Raw genomic sequence first — 14665 nt, 5'->3', positions numbered from 1 at the left:
AGGCAATGGTTCTGTTTAGAACCATGAGTTCTATATAGAACAGTGTCCTGCTTAAAGGCTTCTTTGCATGGTGAAATGGCTCCTCAGGTGATGAAGAATGTGTTGTGCACTCTTAAAAATGCTTCTTCAATGGTTCTTTATTAAAGAAAATGGTTCTATATGGAACCATAAACACACAAAGAACCCTTGCATGATTAAAGGGTTCTTTGCACCATGAAAGGGATGGATGGAGTGATGGAGAACGTGCTATATATGGTTCTATGTCGAACCTTTTTGAAAAGGTTTTTATATAGCACCAAAATGTTTCTTCTATTGTTATGATGTCAAGATTGTAACAATAGAAGGTTCTATATAGAACCATCTGTAGCACATTTATGCACATTTTCCATCAATCTGAAGAACGCTGTAATCTTGCAAAAGATTCTTTGAGTGCTCATGGTTCTATATAGAACCGTTTTCTTCACTAAAGGACCTATGAAGACTCATCCTTTTTTTAGTGTGTATATGGTTCTTCACAAAACCTTTTTGAAAATGACTCTTTATAGCACCAAAAAAGGTTCTTGCATCATAACAAGCTTGACATCTTAACAATAACAGATCCTTTTTGCTGCAGAATAGAATAGTTTTCAAAAAGGTTCTGTGTAGAATCATATGCAACACATTCTCCATCAATGAAGAACCATTTCACCATGCAAAGAGCCATTTAGGCTTGAAATAGTTTTATATAGAACTAATACCTTTAATAAAGAACCCTTGAGGAACCATCTTTTTAAAGAGTGTAGATATTAATGGAATGACAGCCATTAGTGGTTCAATTAAACTCTTCTTATTCATTTATGAGGCCAGATCCATTATAGGTTTTCAAATATTAGCCTACAACTCATCATCTATATGCCAGCACACCAGCACACGCAGCAACTGAGGCATTTCCATTGACTAAGGACTTGTGAGTATCATGATATTAATTGATTTTAGCTACAGAATGATTTCTAATTATGCTTTCGCCCTTTCCGTTGATTCTATTTCAATTTCTTTGCGGAGTAATCACCTCAGTATTAAATGCTCTTTATTGTGGTGGAAAACCCCTCACTCTTATTAAGCCGTATTCATTGTGTAACAGCCCCTGCTCTTATTTCTTAATTAAATTGTCATGATTGTGGTTCTTCAGACCCATTCAGGGAGACTGTATTCCGCTAGCTATTACAGTTTGGAGTTAAGCGGGAAAATTTTCAGTCTAATCCAGTTACTACGGAAGGGGCAACCATGCTGTTTGCACTACCATAGCCTAAAATTGTAGATAAATGAGGGCAGCTGGGGTCTTCTGTAAAATCTGCCTCCTGCTGGACAGAATAAGCAATGTAAGTGAAGGCTGAGCAGGCTGTTAGTCCACTATCAAATGTAAATATGCCACATATCTGTATTCTTTCCTCTGATTTCCTGTATGTCATAGGCTTCATTTAAATTCCGTGATTTTTTGAACGTTTGTTTTGTGATTATGCATTTTAATACACTCATTAATGCTGAATTACTGCAGAGATTAGACAAATCTGCATCCTAAACCCACCCATATGTGTGAATGTTGCGTCAGTTTGATCCCCATAGAGGGATGATGTACTGTCCCCTTCGAGCACCAACAGGACGGGAGTGAGATACAGAAGGGCTATTAGACAAGGGTGAACACTTTTACCCTTGGACTCTGGCTGGTTGTAGGAGGCAAGTGGTGTGAAATGATCTTTATCACACCACAGTTACTGCTAATGTCACTCATCTGAGCTGAATACAGATGAGTGCAGCCCCCTGTTTCACACCGCGACCGGGAACGTGTGTGTCAACGTGACTCCGTTAGTGTCAACATTAAAGCGACACACTAATTACTCTGCTGTAGCGTTTTTACAGTGAGTAACAAAACCAAAGCGCTAGTCGAAGGATGTAGCATAGCGGTGCTTGTGCTAAATCTGATATGCTGGTGATGAGCTTCACAAAGAAGACTCCAGTCCACCCACACAGCATGTGATTCACATAACTGCTCTTGTATTGTACACATGAGGGTGAAACAGTGTGGGCCTCGACACAGCTTAGTGGTTTTGGGATGGAGGCTTGTTCTCAGAGGACCTGCCACTTTGTGCTAATGACTAAAAGAGGTATCAATAGGCGATCTCAACACAGAGATACACTCAGCCTCAGTAAAATAGCCAGTGTGAATAAACTCATACCATCAAAATAAAGACTCCTAAATGGTTCTTGACCTAGGTGGGCAAAGGAAAAACTTACTTAGTATAGAATTTTTTTATTATGTGATTCTCACACTTTAGAGTCTAATTGATCAAAATGGTTCTTTAATGTTGCCACAGCCATCTGTGACCTCTACCCCTACCACTTAGCTCTTACCCCTCCGTTTTGTATGTTCACGCCTAGGGGTAGGGTACCTCGGTTTTTGTTGTGATAGAGGGGTGGGGCGAAGTGTTAGGCCTACATGACCCTCCAAACGGAGGGTTTTCAGAGAACACCAAACAGAGTGTTAAGAGAAAAGAGAAAAAACAGCAAGATGGCTGTGCAAGAGACCAAAGAAACCTGCAAAAACTATGATAACCACTGAATTAATTTAGTTTAATTGGTAAACCTTAAGTGGTGCAGCAGTTCTGATGCCTGAGGTGTCAGAATGTACTGCTGCACCATTTAAGGTGGAATGGGAAAATTCAAAAAAGAAGCTGGCGAATGTCTGACTTCAGCTTCATATCACCAAGAATTAGGGGTGGGCGATTACAAATAATTATTATTCTCACCTCTTTAAAGACATATGAGTCACTAAATTGAACTAAAGAGCAGCGGCGAGGTTGCTGAACTTTAACCTCCTCTGTGGTTCTACAGAGCACAGCTAGTAGCCTGTTAATGACGTAATGTTCTTTTTTACTTGAGGGTCCCATTTTGTAGAGGAAGATTTCAGCCGCTACCCCTTGTAACTCAGTTCCAAGGGGCAAGGTGATATTCGAATATCACCTTGCCCCTTGGAACTGAGTTAGAGGTAAGGGTAAAAATAAGAAATGGGATTTGGCCCAGGAGTCCAGGAGAGCATAATGCCACTGTCAGAAAAACACAAGTTTCCCCGATTTTTGGACAAAGACAATAAGTGGGCTCATGGGTAGGTTGGCTTTCCTGCTTCTCCCATTATTCAGTGCGATGCTAGCGGTGGGTCTCCTCCAAGTGTGTTGAGCTGTTCAATGGCACTGCATTAGTTGCAGTCGGAAATGATGATGGCGAGCTTCACAAGTCGCAGAGAAAACAACCTGGCCTTCAACCTCCTAGCACTGGTAGTATTGTGTGACTGGGGGAACATAACTGTTGGCAAAAAGGAAAAAAAAAAACCTACCCAGTAAAAATTTCCTTTGGGAACCACAAGTAGTTCTTCTATTGCATCATTGCTGCAAAGAACCCTTTTTTAGCTCTATCACTGGGAGATCCTTATTATTACCACAGCCATCCGAGGCTGGGAGGCTAAGATAGCATAATTGGCCTCTCTCTTTCTCTTTCTCTTTCTCTTTCTCTTTCTGGGTGGGTAGGATGGACCTCCTCTCTTCTCAGCATGATGCTAGCCAACTCAGGATTGGCATTTAGTGCTCTTCTTCAAGTGCCTTGAGCCATCCAGTGACATTGTATTAGCTACGAAGGTGCTTCACATGACTTGGCTAGCCTTCACCGTCCTGGTGCTGGTAGTATTGTGTGATTGAGGGAGACCTAGTTATTAAACAGGGAAGAAAATTGTGGGAAAACGGCAAAAAAACAATCTTATTAAGTTGCCTGAACTCACTCTTTTTCCCTAAACCAGTGCCATCTGCATTGTTCTGATGGATACCCCAAAATTAGTTTGGTTGAAATTCAACTTTGACTCCCCCACTCCCCATTCAGGAATCTCACCCTCTTTTCCCATGTATGGTATTGCTGCTGAATTTTAATGGTAATTATGCAATGCCCCTTTGATGTTGTTCAAAGATTTTCAGCCCCCCAGTGCAGTGTAAGCACTTCTCTATCTCGCAGAGCTCCGTGCTCCAGCAGCGCTTCTTTCTCTCTGTTTCTCACTCTTTCTCTCTTACCACCCCAGCTATCGCTTTGCCTCTCACTCATCTTCCCTCTATGTGTACACATTTCTGTACATCAGCCCAATGGCTGCTGATTAGAAGCACGCTAATGGAATTGAATATGGTGATTAGCTGTCCCGGGAATAGGAACAACAAACTCTATCTCAGAAACGCTTCTGTGTCTGAGCTCACAGCTGCTTAGCTTCCTGGCTCACCCCCTTGCGCTCCGTCGTCTGATCCTATGATTTGATAATACAGTGCAGTATATTAGTATATGTAGGGATTGCGTGTTAGTCTTTCTCGGGTTTGGGGGAAGGGAGTTATCTGTGGAATTAGGTCATATGGATGATGGGTCTTGGGATGGTACAGGGAAGCTTCCATCTGCTAATGTTTAATGGCAAAAGCAGCCGTTTGCTGCTGGTCTGAGGTCAGCTGGACACTCATATAATGATTTCTGTATTCTCTTATTATGTTTAACAATTTGTTTCATAGAAACTAGTGTTAGTTGGACAATGTTGGAAGGTTTACAGAATGCTGTCAAAAATCCTATTAAATCAAATGGACAATTTTAGTGATCTTTGTTTTAGACTTGCTACAAAATGCAGATGTCCAGTGCTCCGCTACTGAGCTGGACTATGTTGCTATAGCTAAATCAAAGGTAGCCATTTGGAAATGACAGTGAAGAATTTTTTTTCACCCTGCTAAAATCAAAGAAATAACAAAAACTACATCTGATTTATACTAACAGTGAAAGCTTTCACTTGCATATTAAACCTGTATGATTTAAAATGACTAACACCAAAGCTTGTGAAAAGTTGTGACCTTCTACATTTTTTACCAAAGCTCTGTTAAACTTGTTATAGTTACTATAAAAGAACACATTTATGGGCCAAGCGTGGATAGATCAATTAGCAATGTAAGAATTTTCCTGGCATTTTGTAAAAGGCAAGTTCTACCTAGAGCTGGAAGGAGAAAGAGGATGTAAATTAACAAAAGTCCTCTTGCTTTCGTTTATGTTGTTTCCCAGGACAGATTTCCCAGGACAGAAGTCTGTATAGAGATGTGCATGGCTACTTAAGTACTCACTTAACCATTCAAGGTGCCAATATTTAAATCGTTACATTTCATCATAGGAAAATTTTTCTGACAAATAACATGTTGGCATATACCTCATGTAGAAGACAACGAGTTGTCACCAGCATCCAATGTGACACTGGTTAGCTCTGTTAGGTCATTAACTTATCTGAAAAGGCAGCATCCATCATCCAAGTCATCCAACAAATCTACTGGTGTCCCTTGGATGTTTTTGAATTCTAAAACACATTTGTGTATTCGTCTGCATGCTGTATTTTTGTGCAACACCTGTAATGTCACCTAAAAAGGAAGGCCTTCATCGTTTTCAGTTTTTTTCCTTTTTTTGGCTTGTTGTTTTTCCTTACCTCTGATTAACTGGATATCTGTTCATGAACTCATGTGGATACTTGAATCTCAAAATCAATCGGAATGCACAACCCTGGTTCTGCATTACTACAATCCAGTATAAGGTTGCAGTTTACAGTGAGTCTTGATGAATGCAGATGTGAAGGCCTGTAACCACTAGTTAGCACTACTCTCACTGTGTACAACATATTGCTATCATTAACACCATAAATAAAACACACAGGTTCTAGAAACTTCGACTTTTGAGACAAAAAAAGAAACTAGGCAAATGTGCCAGCCTTTTGGGTTACTACAGTTCTCATCAGTTTCAGTACCATATTCAAATGAACTGAAGCCCCTTTTGCAAATGCAAGGGGTGGGGCTGCAACAGATTACCTCAGCCCAGACTATATTTAGTCCCCCTCCCTCCTGGCCCCTGCCAAACAGCTGGCATTTCCATCTCAGCTGAGCGACTTGAATGTGCTGGTCTACTGCTTTGTAAAGCAGGACACCAATGTATCTAGCTGGGTGGGTGGGACCAGGTTCCTCCTGAGTTCCTCCGGTTCCTGCTCGAACCAAGATGGAGGCAGAGGAGATGGTGATCCGTCTGCCGGGTCGTGCAAGTTCACCCAATGGCTTCGGGGAAACAACGGTTCTCCGGCACAAAGAGGTTCACCATTTCTTCTTCGTCCCCTTTAGGGAGCAGCCCATCTACAGCACGCGGGCGCACGTCTTCCAGATCGACCCCAACACCAAGAAGAACTGGGTGCCCACCAGCAAGCATGCGGTCACCGTCTCCTACTTCTATGACAGCACCAGAAATGTCTACAGGATCATCAGCCTGGATGGGTCAAAGGTAAGAATTTGCAGTGTTTTCCATTCATCCTGCTTGGACAGGAAGACCTTTGATGACTTTGGTTGTGAGACAGATTAATTCCAAAATGCGTTCTGTTCAGTACAGCTTTGCACTGATTAAGTCTGATCCAGAAGAAGCATACAAACCAAATATTGCACTCATATTTAACTGAAACAGTTCATTCGTCAGTGTTTAGTTTTTGTAAATGACTCATTTTGAGTGTATGAACAAGCACTGAACAGACCTGCATAGTGCATGCTAGTGATTGCTGTTAAACGTGTTGCCCAAGAGATTTGTCTCTTTTCTAGTGGATTGCACTGGATTCAATCACTGTGTAACCTTACATTAAGGATGCAATGACCTAGTGGTCCATGCAGAAGACAAGTGCATTGTCTTCCAAAGTGGATTTGGTCACAGGCTTGCATATGTCACTGTTTGAATTAATTGGATTTGATGTAACGTGCAGCTCTAGAGCGGACTCTGTTGTATTAGATTGCAGCAGTCTCCGTCATGCTAACCAAAGTCACTTCATTGATTGCACATAGGGACTATTTTGGCTCACCAGTCTTGCATCACAAACCCTTAAGGGCAGCAATCATGATTAGAATTTGAATCGCACTCCTGACTCACTCAGCAGTGAGCAGAATACAAGACATGACTGCGACGTAACCCATACATATTCATTGTCACACCAAAAACTCATACATTTTCTCATGCACCAAATGTCTGCTCACATAAAGCTCTTAGATGAGAAGAAACACTGTAGTTCAGGCCACTGGCAACTCAATTCCGGTCTCTAGCCCCTTCTTGCAGAGGGAGTGCAGAGTGGTTAAAATAGCCCCAGCAGCGTGTGTGCTTGTGTGTTAGGATTCTCTGTCCCCCAGCTCGTGGCTTCAGAGACAGAAATAACGTGTGAAGCGATCCCAGTGCACTGAAGTGGTTTTAACTGCTCTATGGCTTGCATATTTCTCTAGACCCACAGCCACAACTTACTGTTAGCTTAGCAGCAGTTAGTACCACGTCAAAATTATAGCCAGTCGTCATCTGTTTTGTACTTCGGTGAACTCTGCCGGCGTTGCATAATATCTTTGACTGCTGTAACTGCACTCTGTAGGTTGTAAATGTGTCTCTGGATCTGAAGTATTGTGTGTTCCGTGAAGTAGCAGTAAATACACAATATATATGAGGTCTTTACGAGCTGCTGTATGAGACTGGAGCAGTGGAATGAGGTCAGTGAGGGAGACACGATAAGAGCCTGATCTTAAGGCCAGGAGAGGTGGTTCAGTAAGAGCCAGTGGGGCAATAGCAGGACAGTACACTAATCCATCTTTGTGTAATGCCTTCCATGATGTTTAAGCTGTGATGTGCCTCCCTCTGCCTACTCATAATTTATGGTTTCTGCCTTGACCTCTGTGAATTCCAGTGGAGCAGGCTGTGGTTCCACCATTGTGCAGGCTACAGTTTGTCACTTAAGCCTTGGCCTGAAGTGAACTGGCACTGACCTATTATGGACCGTGCCAGGAGATTGGCATTAGTGCCAGGGCAGGGATTACATTCTTTTACCTAATCCTTTTACTAAACATTTTTCTTATTAACACAGAAATTGCTATTTGTATTTGTATTGGTGTTTTGCAGGGCTGCAAATATTTGATAAATGTAATAATTAAAATATAAAAAAATGGGAAAGCCATTTGAATAATGGACACATATATCACTTTTATGAATGAACACAGACGGGCCTAGTGCTAGCTTCTCACCAGTAACATGTAGCTGCAGGCCTGTACGCTGGACTTCTGCAGACTCCTTGTGACTTGGCACAGCTTCTCACAATCTCACAATTCCAGGTGACAGTATCGGTTTTAACTCCAGCTGCAGTCAAAATAAGTTTCCTTCTTCTCTAGCTTGTTAGCTAGCTAGCTACCTGGCTCTCCATCATGATTTTTACTGAGAACTAGCTGACTAGCTAATAGCTGAGTGTCCAGAGCTGTAGGAAAATTATTCAGACTGCACCGGCTGTTAAAGCTGACTTGGCTGAGCTTAGCATGCTCTACATTATAATGTGGTTTGAGCATCTTAAAAACCTCCCATTCACTGACAAGAATTCAACAAAAAAGTCATTTCAATTTTTAAGACTCTGTTTCTTCTCTCCGCCTCTGCTCACTGCTGTTCAGACAGAGCCATTAAAACGCTGAATAAATAAATAAATACATATGCAATAGTGTAAAAGCTAATAATTAAGCCAATTCTAAGTATGAAAAGTCATTTTCTATTCAGTTATTAAAATGAATTCAAATATTTGATAGTTGCAGCCCTAGTGCTTGGTGCGTTTGAACAACACAGCAGTACAAATACCATTTAGAGTTGGCTTTCAAAAGCTGTTCTTCACTGCTAAATTTGTACTGCTAGCGTATACAGATTTCCATAGTCTTGTGGTGACAGATTGCTCCCGCAGTGGTTCTTCTGGTTTTGAATTGGCAAGTTTGTTATCTACACACATAACACACATCTGCATATGATCTTTTTTGGGTAAAACTTTTCCAAAGATACAGTCGTATGCAAAAGTTTGAACACTGTTTTGCTGATTTTTTTAAAAATAAGCGTCCTCTACAGGGAACACACTTGAATATGGCATTTTTTCTGCAATTTTTAGTGCATGAATGAAAAATGAAATGTGCCAGAACTTTTGCACAGGCCACATTTTATGGTTTTTATTTCCTAATATGTTAAATTAACCAAATAAGCAGTAATTGTGCAATAAATTGTGCAAAATTGTGTTCTCTGTAGCGAATGTGTTAACATACTTTCACATAGAAAATTTAACAGAACATGTCATTTGACCAGGCATGCCCAAAAGTATAGACTTTTTACCCATGCTAACTTACATTACATCCATGGGCTAACTACAAGCTATTTGTCCATCAGGCAGTGCTGACAAGTGCAGCATCGCCCACTTTGAGCTCCACCACAAGGCGTTGGAATGGTTTTGAAATTTCACACGGTTTGTTTCCACCCTAGTAAGTCGACATTCCCACCCACATTTAGCATGTTTAGTGCAAAAAATCTCATGGTTGTCCGCAAACGTTCTCATTACAAGATCACGTCTGGCCCAGCAAGACTACAATTTCGGAAGAGACTCCGGAATCCCGTACGCTGCAAAACTGGCCTCAGATCAGCTTCCAACGCCAGAGTGTGAGCTCTGCTGCTGCAGGTTAGAGCTGTCCACCCACTGCGCAGCTCCATGCAATTACAAGCCTGGAGCAACTGATTATACAGCTGCCTGTGTGGACTCCGATTAGGGCACCCGCTGCACTGCCCCCCCATATCTGAAAATAAAAAGAAACACCAATTTCAACCTGCTTACCATTCAGCTAGCAGAGTGCCACATATAGACATGAAAAGGCTCAAGCATAGCCTGCAAATACGCTCACTTCATTAGCTGGCACACGTCCAGGGCAGTAATCAAGCGGATATTGCAGTGCTTTGCCGTTATGCTCTGATTTACGTAGTGTTAGCTTGATCAGTTAGCTAGCACTAGATTTGACAGTTAGCATTAAATTAAGAACAGATGAGATGATAACACAAATTCTGATCTCATTTCAGCTGTATGACAGTAGTGTTCAGGATCAGTAATGTCAGTACTGGTTTGAAAATGCCTTTATTTACCTGTGCTGTCAAAACGTATTTACAGTGTCTCTTTGGCTAAAGCTAAAGCATGAACAGTGGGGCTAGCAGAAGTTTAACAGGACAATGAGTGATGGCTCCTCTATGTGAGGGAGGATGGGGGGAATATGGGATGAAGGAGAGAGCGCTCTCTTCCCACTACTACTTTGAAGGAAGGATTGTATAACATGTAGCGCAAGAGAAGCTGAGGCCCACTGTCAGTTTTTTTTCTTTGAGCTCATGTACTGCAGTTGTGTGGAGCCCGCCTCCGTCTTGTGTTTCCGGATGTGTGTAGGAGTATCTGAAAGCCTTTTATACTGTACGTCCGTAAAAATTGATGTACATCCAGTCCCCCCTTGCTCTTTATGTGTCTCTGCCTATGAAAACTATGAAAAACCTTATGGTGGCTTTTGCTAACTGACCTCTCCACATCCTAACCACAAATTATGTTTTTTTCATAGCAATTGTTGTGGCAGTAGACAAGCTTTACAGACTGTTAGCAAAAATCTAATTCGGCTCAAAGAGAAATTGTAGTGCACAACTGAGTTTTTTGTCAAAATACCTACATTTTGACTGTGGTATTAATTTTAAATGATATGTATGGGATGGGGAATATGGGATGGGAGTGTAGATAGGTGTTAGTAGTGGGCAGACCATCAATCACTGCTTGCATTGTTTTCGAGGCTGCAAGCACAAAGGAACAGCTGGTCTTTTGAGGTTAGCCTTAGCCTAGCATGGACACCAGACCAGGGCCTTCTGTGCAAAACAAGCACTGAATTAGCTGATACTGATAGCTGTATAACTAATATTTTTCAAATCCCAACAGTGTCTGATGGTCGGAGGCACAATTATATGGGATGCATGTGAGAGAGAAGAAATTTGAGAAATTCGATGAAGCTGAATTGTTGTTTCACTTTAATTGGTGCAGCAGTTACATTCAGGTGCCTATACAGGTACCAGAATGTACCTGCTGCAGTCTTTAGGGTGAAACAGAAAACTCAGTCTTGTAGAAATTCAGACGTGAAACAACATTTAGTACCGTTTTTGCCGTGCTCATGGGTCTAGTAAGAAAGCAATATTGACATAAGTTTATTTACATATTGTTCAATTGTGTTTTTACCATTTTGCACAATAAAATATTTAGGATTTACTTTGGTTGTTGAAACTGGTTCTTATTAAAAGTGAAGGAACATCTCAAAATAATAAGCCAGCATTAACCTACAAAAATAGGTTCATGTAAGCATATATAAGTCGTGATATGTACTGAGATCATCAGAAATTTTGGTCATACCAAGTAAGTTTGTGGCCATACCACCCACTACTACTATGTGTCATTTTTGTTGTGTAATCAAGCTAAAGTTAGCGTGTCATTTCCAAATCTTTATGAATTAGCAACAACAGCATAGTCCAGACCAGTAGCCTAGCAAAACTGGAATAATACCTAACTGGAAAACTGGAAACTCCATGTTATGTGAGGAATCTGAGCTCCAACCCAAATAATTAGGTTAAATAGTTTTTTCACCAACATTCTATGAAGCTTGTCCAACATTACAGCAGGTGCTATGAAATTTGTGGCATTTGTGGGCAAAGCACGGGAAGCTCAATAGAGGCTTAAATGTTATTATGAGTTCCGCAAACTGAGGCCGTTGCAATTGGCAAAAAAAACATGATGGTTTAATCACTTGACTGCAACACATACCCCCCCATCCCCCCCGTCTGCTCAATGCTTTTACCTCTCTCTCCTTCTCTCTTTCTCTCTCTCCCCACGCTCGGATTTGCTCTCAGCTTCACACCCACACAAACACATTCACTTGCAGTAACGCTGGTCATTCCACCGATAACATTTCACTGTCTAATAAAGGCGGCATGGCTTAAGCTTTAGTAGAGGCTCTTAAGTGTTTATGGTGGGCCGTTCTTGGGTTGATTCCCACCCTGTTTAAATGTTGGAGGAGACACACGAAGGATTTATGGTGAGATCATTTGCTGAAGTATCTTGCTAGTAAACTCAGCTATTTCTCCAGGTCGGCCTCCTGCTTTGAGAACCGTGTTAAGGGGCACACATTCACTCCCCCCTTGAGTTCAATCGATCACTGTAGCATGATCTTTCACATAGGAGCTGTGCATTGCATGAGCGTGTCCAGTGAACAAATCAATAGTACACCCATCGATTCCCTAAGAGTACATGACCACACTCTATTGTCTCCTTCACATCCTGTTGACGCTTTCACCGGTCAGTCAGTTCATGCTAAATTAACACTTCATTTGACCCTCTTCATCTTTCAAAATGAAGGTGGGAATGGGTGATAAAACTATATGTTACTGATATTGAGATCAACACTTGTAGAACAACTGCCTGTTTCATAAAGAGGCAGATTCAGACCAATTACAGAGAGCCAGTATATATAAACTGCATAATAACAAGTAGCTGATTGTATGTCAATCCACTATGGCATCTTATTTTATTAAAGGGACACTCTGGCCAAAATGAAAAATGTAACCGTTGCTACATCAACTGTAAACATGCAGTAGTGCCTCAGTAATCTCTAAAGTAGATTTTTCAGTGTGAATACTTAGAAAAACCCAGTCTGATGTTGTATCTTGAAGGTAAGGTAAGAAACTGATGAAAAACCATGTTGGGGTGGATTTTTAGGGGTGGGCTCCATAAGCCGAATATCTTCCTGCAGCTGTACAACTGTAGTAACTGTATTCAGACCATCATTATAATAAAGATACTAAAGTCAAGTGACAGAAATGACAAGAAGCAAAATTTGCAAGTTAGCTGGCTCTGTAGTAGGCCTGTCACAAATATTGTATAATCACTTGATTGCAATTTTTGGAGCTGATCACGATTGTTGTCCACAGTTTTTAGCTTTCACAGTCATTTGAACATAAAGTGGGTGCATTTTGTATTATCATCCATTGGTTGGAGGCAAATACGTGTAAATAAAAGAAAGAAGGAAGCACACATTAAGCTGCATAATGGGTCTACGACAAGAACAAAACTTCTAACTTGCTAAAACACCTTTAGAGGGCAGTGAGTAATTATTGTTTCTTTGAGCTCGAGCTGGAAGCTTAAGAGCTTTTGAACTCACGTTATTGGACTTTAAAACGGTGCCTCATGTACATTCATGACGTCAGTGAGCGCGGACAGCTAAAATTTCATCATCATGACAGGCCTACTCTCTGAGTAACTTACCTCAGGTTGTGTTCTCTTCTCTGATTAAAGGGTGAAAACTTGTTTCTGGCATCCATTGTGTGTTAAATAAAGACAGAATCATTGTTTTCTTCATGATTTTGTTTGTTGACTGAGGTGAGCCAATGCTAGTTTGGTTGTATATATTAGCCTACAGCTTACTGATCAGGCTAGAAGTCAGGATCGGGGGATTCCCAAAGGTTGTATGATGCATTTATGCAATGCATGCTGGGAATTCTGTCAAACCAATGAGGCTGAGGGCTATAAAGCTGCGCTGCTGAATACTGCATAACACAACAAATAACATATTAACCTCTAGTTTTATGCTGGAATACTCCTTAAATTTACATTTAGCAGTTATTTGATTTTCCCTCATATTTCTTCTTGAATAGCTTATCTATGAAAGTGATGCTTTCATTCTTGGCTACTAAAAAAGATTATAAGACTTACAAAAACAGCAGAACCCTTTTTAAAAAAGATTCTTTAAAGAACTGTATAGAACATGTTCTATATTATAGAGAAGAACTATATTGGAATGTTTCAACTTGTTAGCAAACCTCAGAATTATTAACTAAATATAACAGTAAAAAATTGTAGAAATAAACAAAATATTGTGACATGTATGAAAATGTTGTCAAGTATTGTGATGTCATGTTTTGACCATATTGCCCACCCTTAATCAAAGGGACATTCTACTGCAATGTTCTTTCAGTGACACCATCCACCACTGTGCTCATGCTCTGTGTAGCTTGTTAGTGGAGCGAGCAGAGACCAGGCTGAGGTCTTGAGGAGAACAAGCAGCTTCGAAAACCTTCTGTCAGTGTTCTTGTGAAGCTCTTGTCCCTGCTCCCACTCTCATGTTCACTTGTTCAGCAGCAGGTTGTGAAGAGAATTGCTGTTCTTTGTGATTTGTCACAGGCTATAATAAACAGCACCATCACCCCGAACATGAGCTTCACGAAAACGTCGCAGAAGTTTGGCCAGTGGGCAGACAGCCGCGCCAACACAGTGTACGGCCTGGGCTTCTCCTCCGAGCATCATCTGGCCAAGGTGGGTGGAATTCTCTACAGCATTCTCTCTCACTCTCTCTCTCACTATCTCTCTCTCTATCTCTCTCTCTCTCTCTGCATCTCTGAGCTGGGGAACACCTACACACTGTGCCCTAATGAGCAGCTGTACAGTCATCAGTGCGTGGGAGGCTTCTTCTGCGTGGTCCTCTCCTCTCCCCTCGCTCTCTCTCTCTCACTCACACACACACTCTCTCTCTCTCTCTCTCTCTCTCTCTCTCTCTCTCTCTCTCTCTCTCTGTCTCTCTCTCTCTCTCTCTCTCTTTCACTCTCTCTCCTATTTCTCGCTCCTCTGCATTATGATTAAGCACTGTCATATACTGGGGGTGGAAAACCACCAAGGCCTCACTATCAGGCTTATGCAAGAGAGACATCATGCCCTCACACTCACTTGCAC

The 14665-nt window shown here is 41.3% G+C and overlaps 1 protein-coding gene across 2 annotated transcripts in view; it reads left to right on the top strand.

Moving 5' to 3' along the window:
- Nucleotides 1-14665, top strand: part of homer1b (homer scaffold protein 1b) — a 32216-nt gene that overhangs the window by 1670 nt on the left and 15881 nt on the right. The window contains exons 2-3 of one of the 2 annotated variants that reach the window (XM_036598885.1): nucleotides 6192-6348; nucleotides 14120-14251. In XM_036598885.1, coding sequence (XP_036454778.1) covers nucleotides 6192-6348; nucleotides 14120-14251 — 289 coding nt within the window. Of the gene's footprint in view, nucleotides 1-5931; nucleotides 6349-14119; nucleotides 14252-14665 lie in introns of those variants that run through there. The other variant, XM_036598884.1, reaches the window with a different exon arrangement.

Source organism: Colossoma macropomum, unplaced genomic scaffold, assembly GCF_904425465.1.
Source record: "Colossoma macropomum unplaced genomic scaffold, Colossoma_macropomum, whole genome shotgun sequence".
Classification (NCBI taxonomy): domain Eukaryota; kingdom Metazoa; phylum Chordata; class Actinopteri; order Characiformes; family Serrasalmidae; genus Colossoma; species Colossoma macropomum.
The sequence above is the reverse complement of the archived record's forward strand: the minus strand, read 5'-3'. Positions and strand labels throughout refer to the sequence as shown.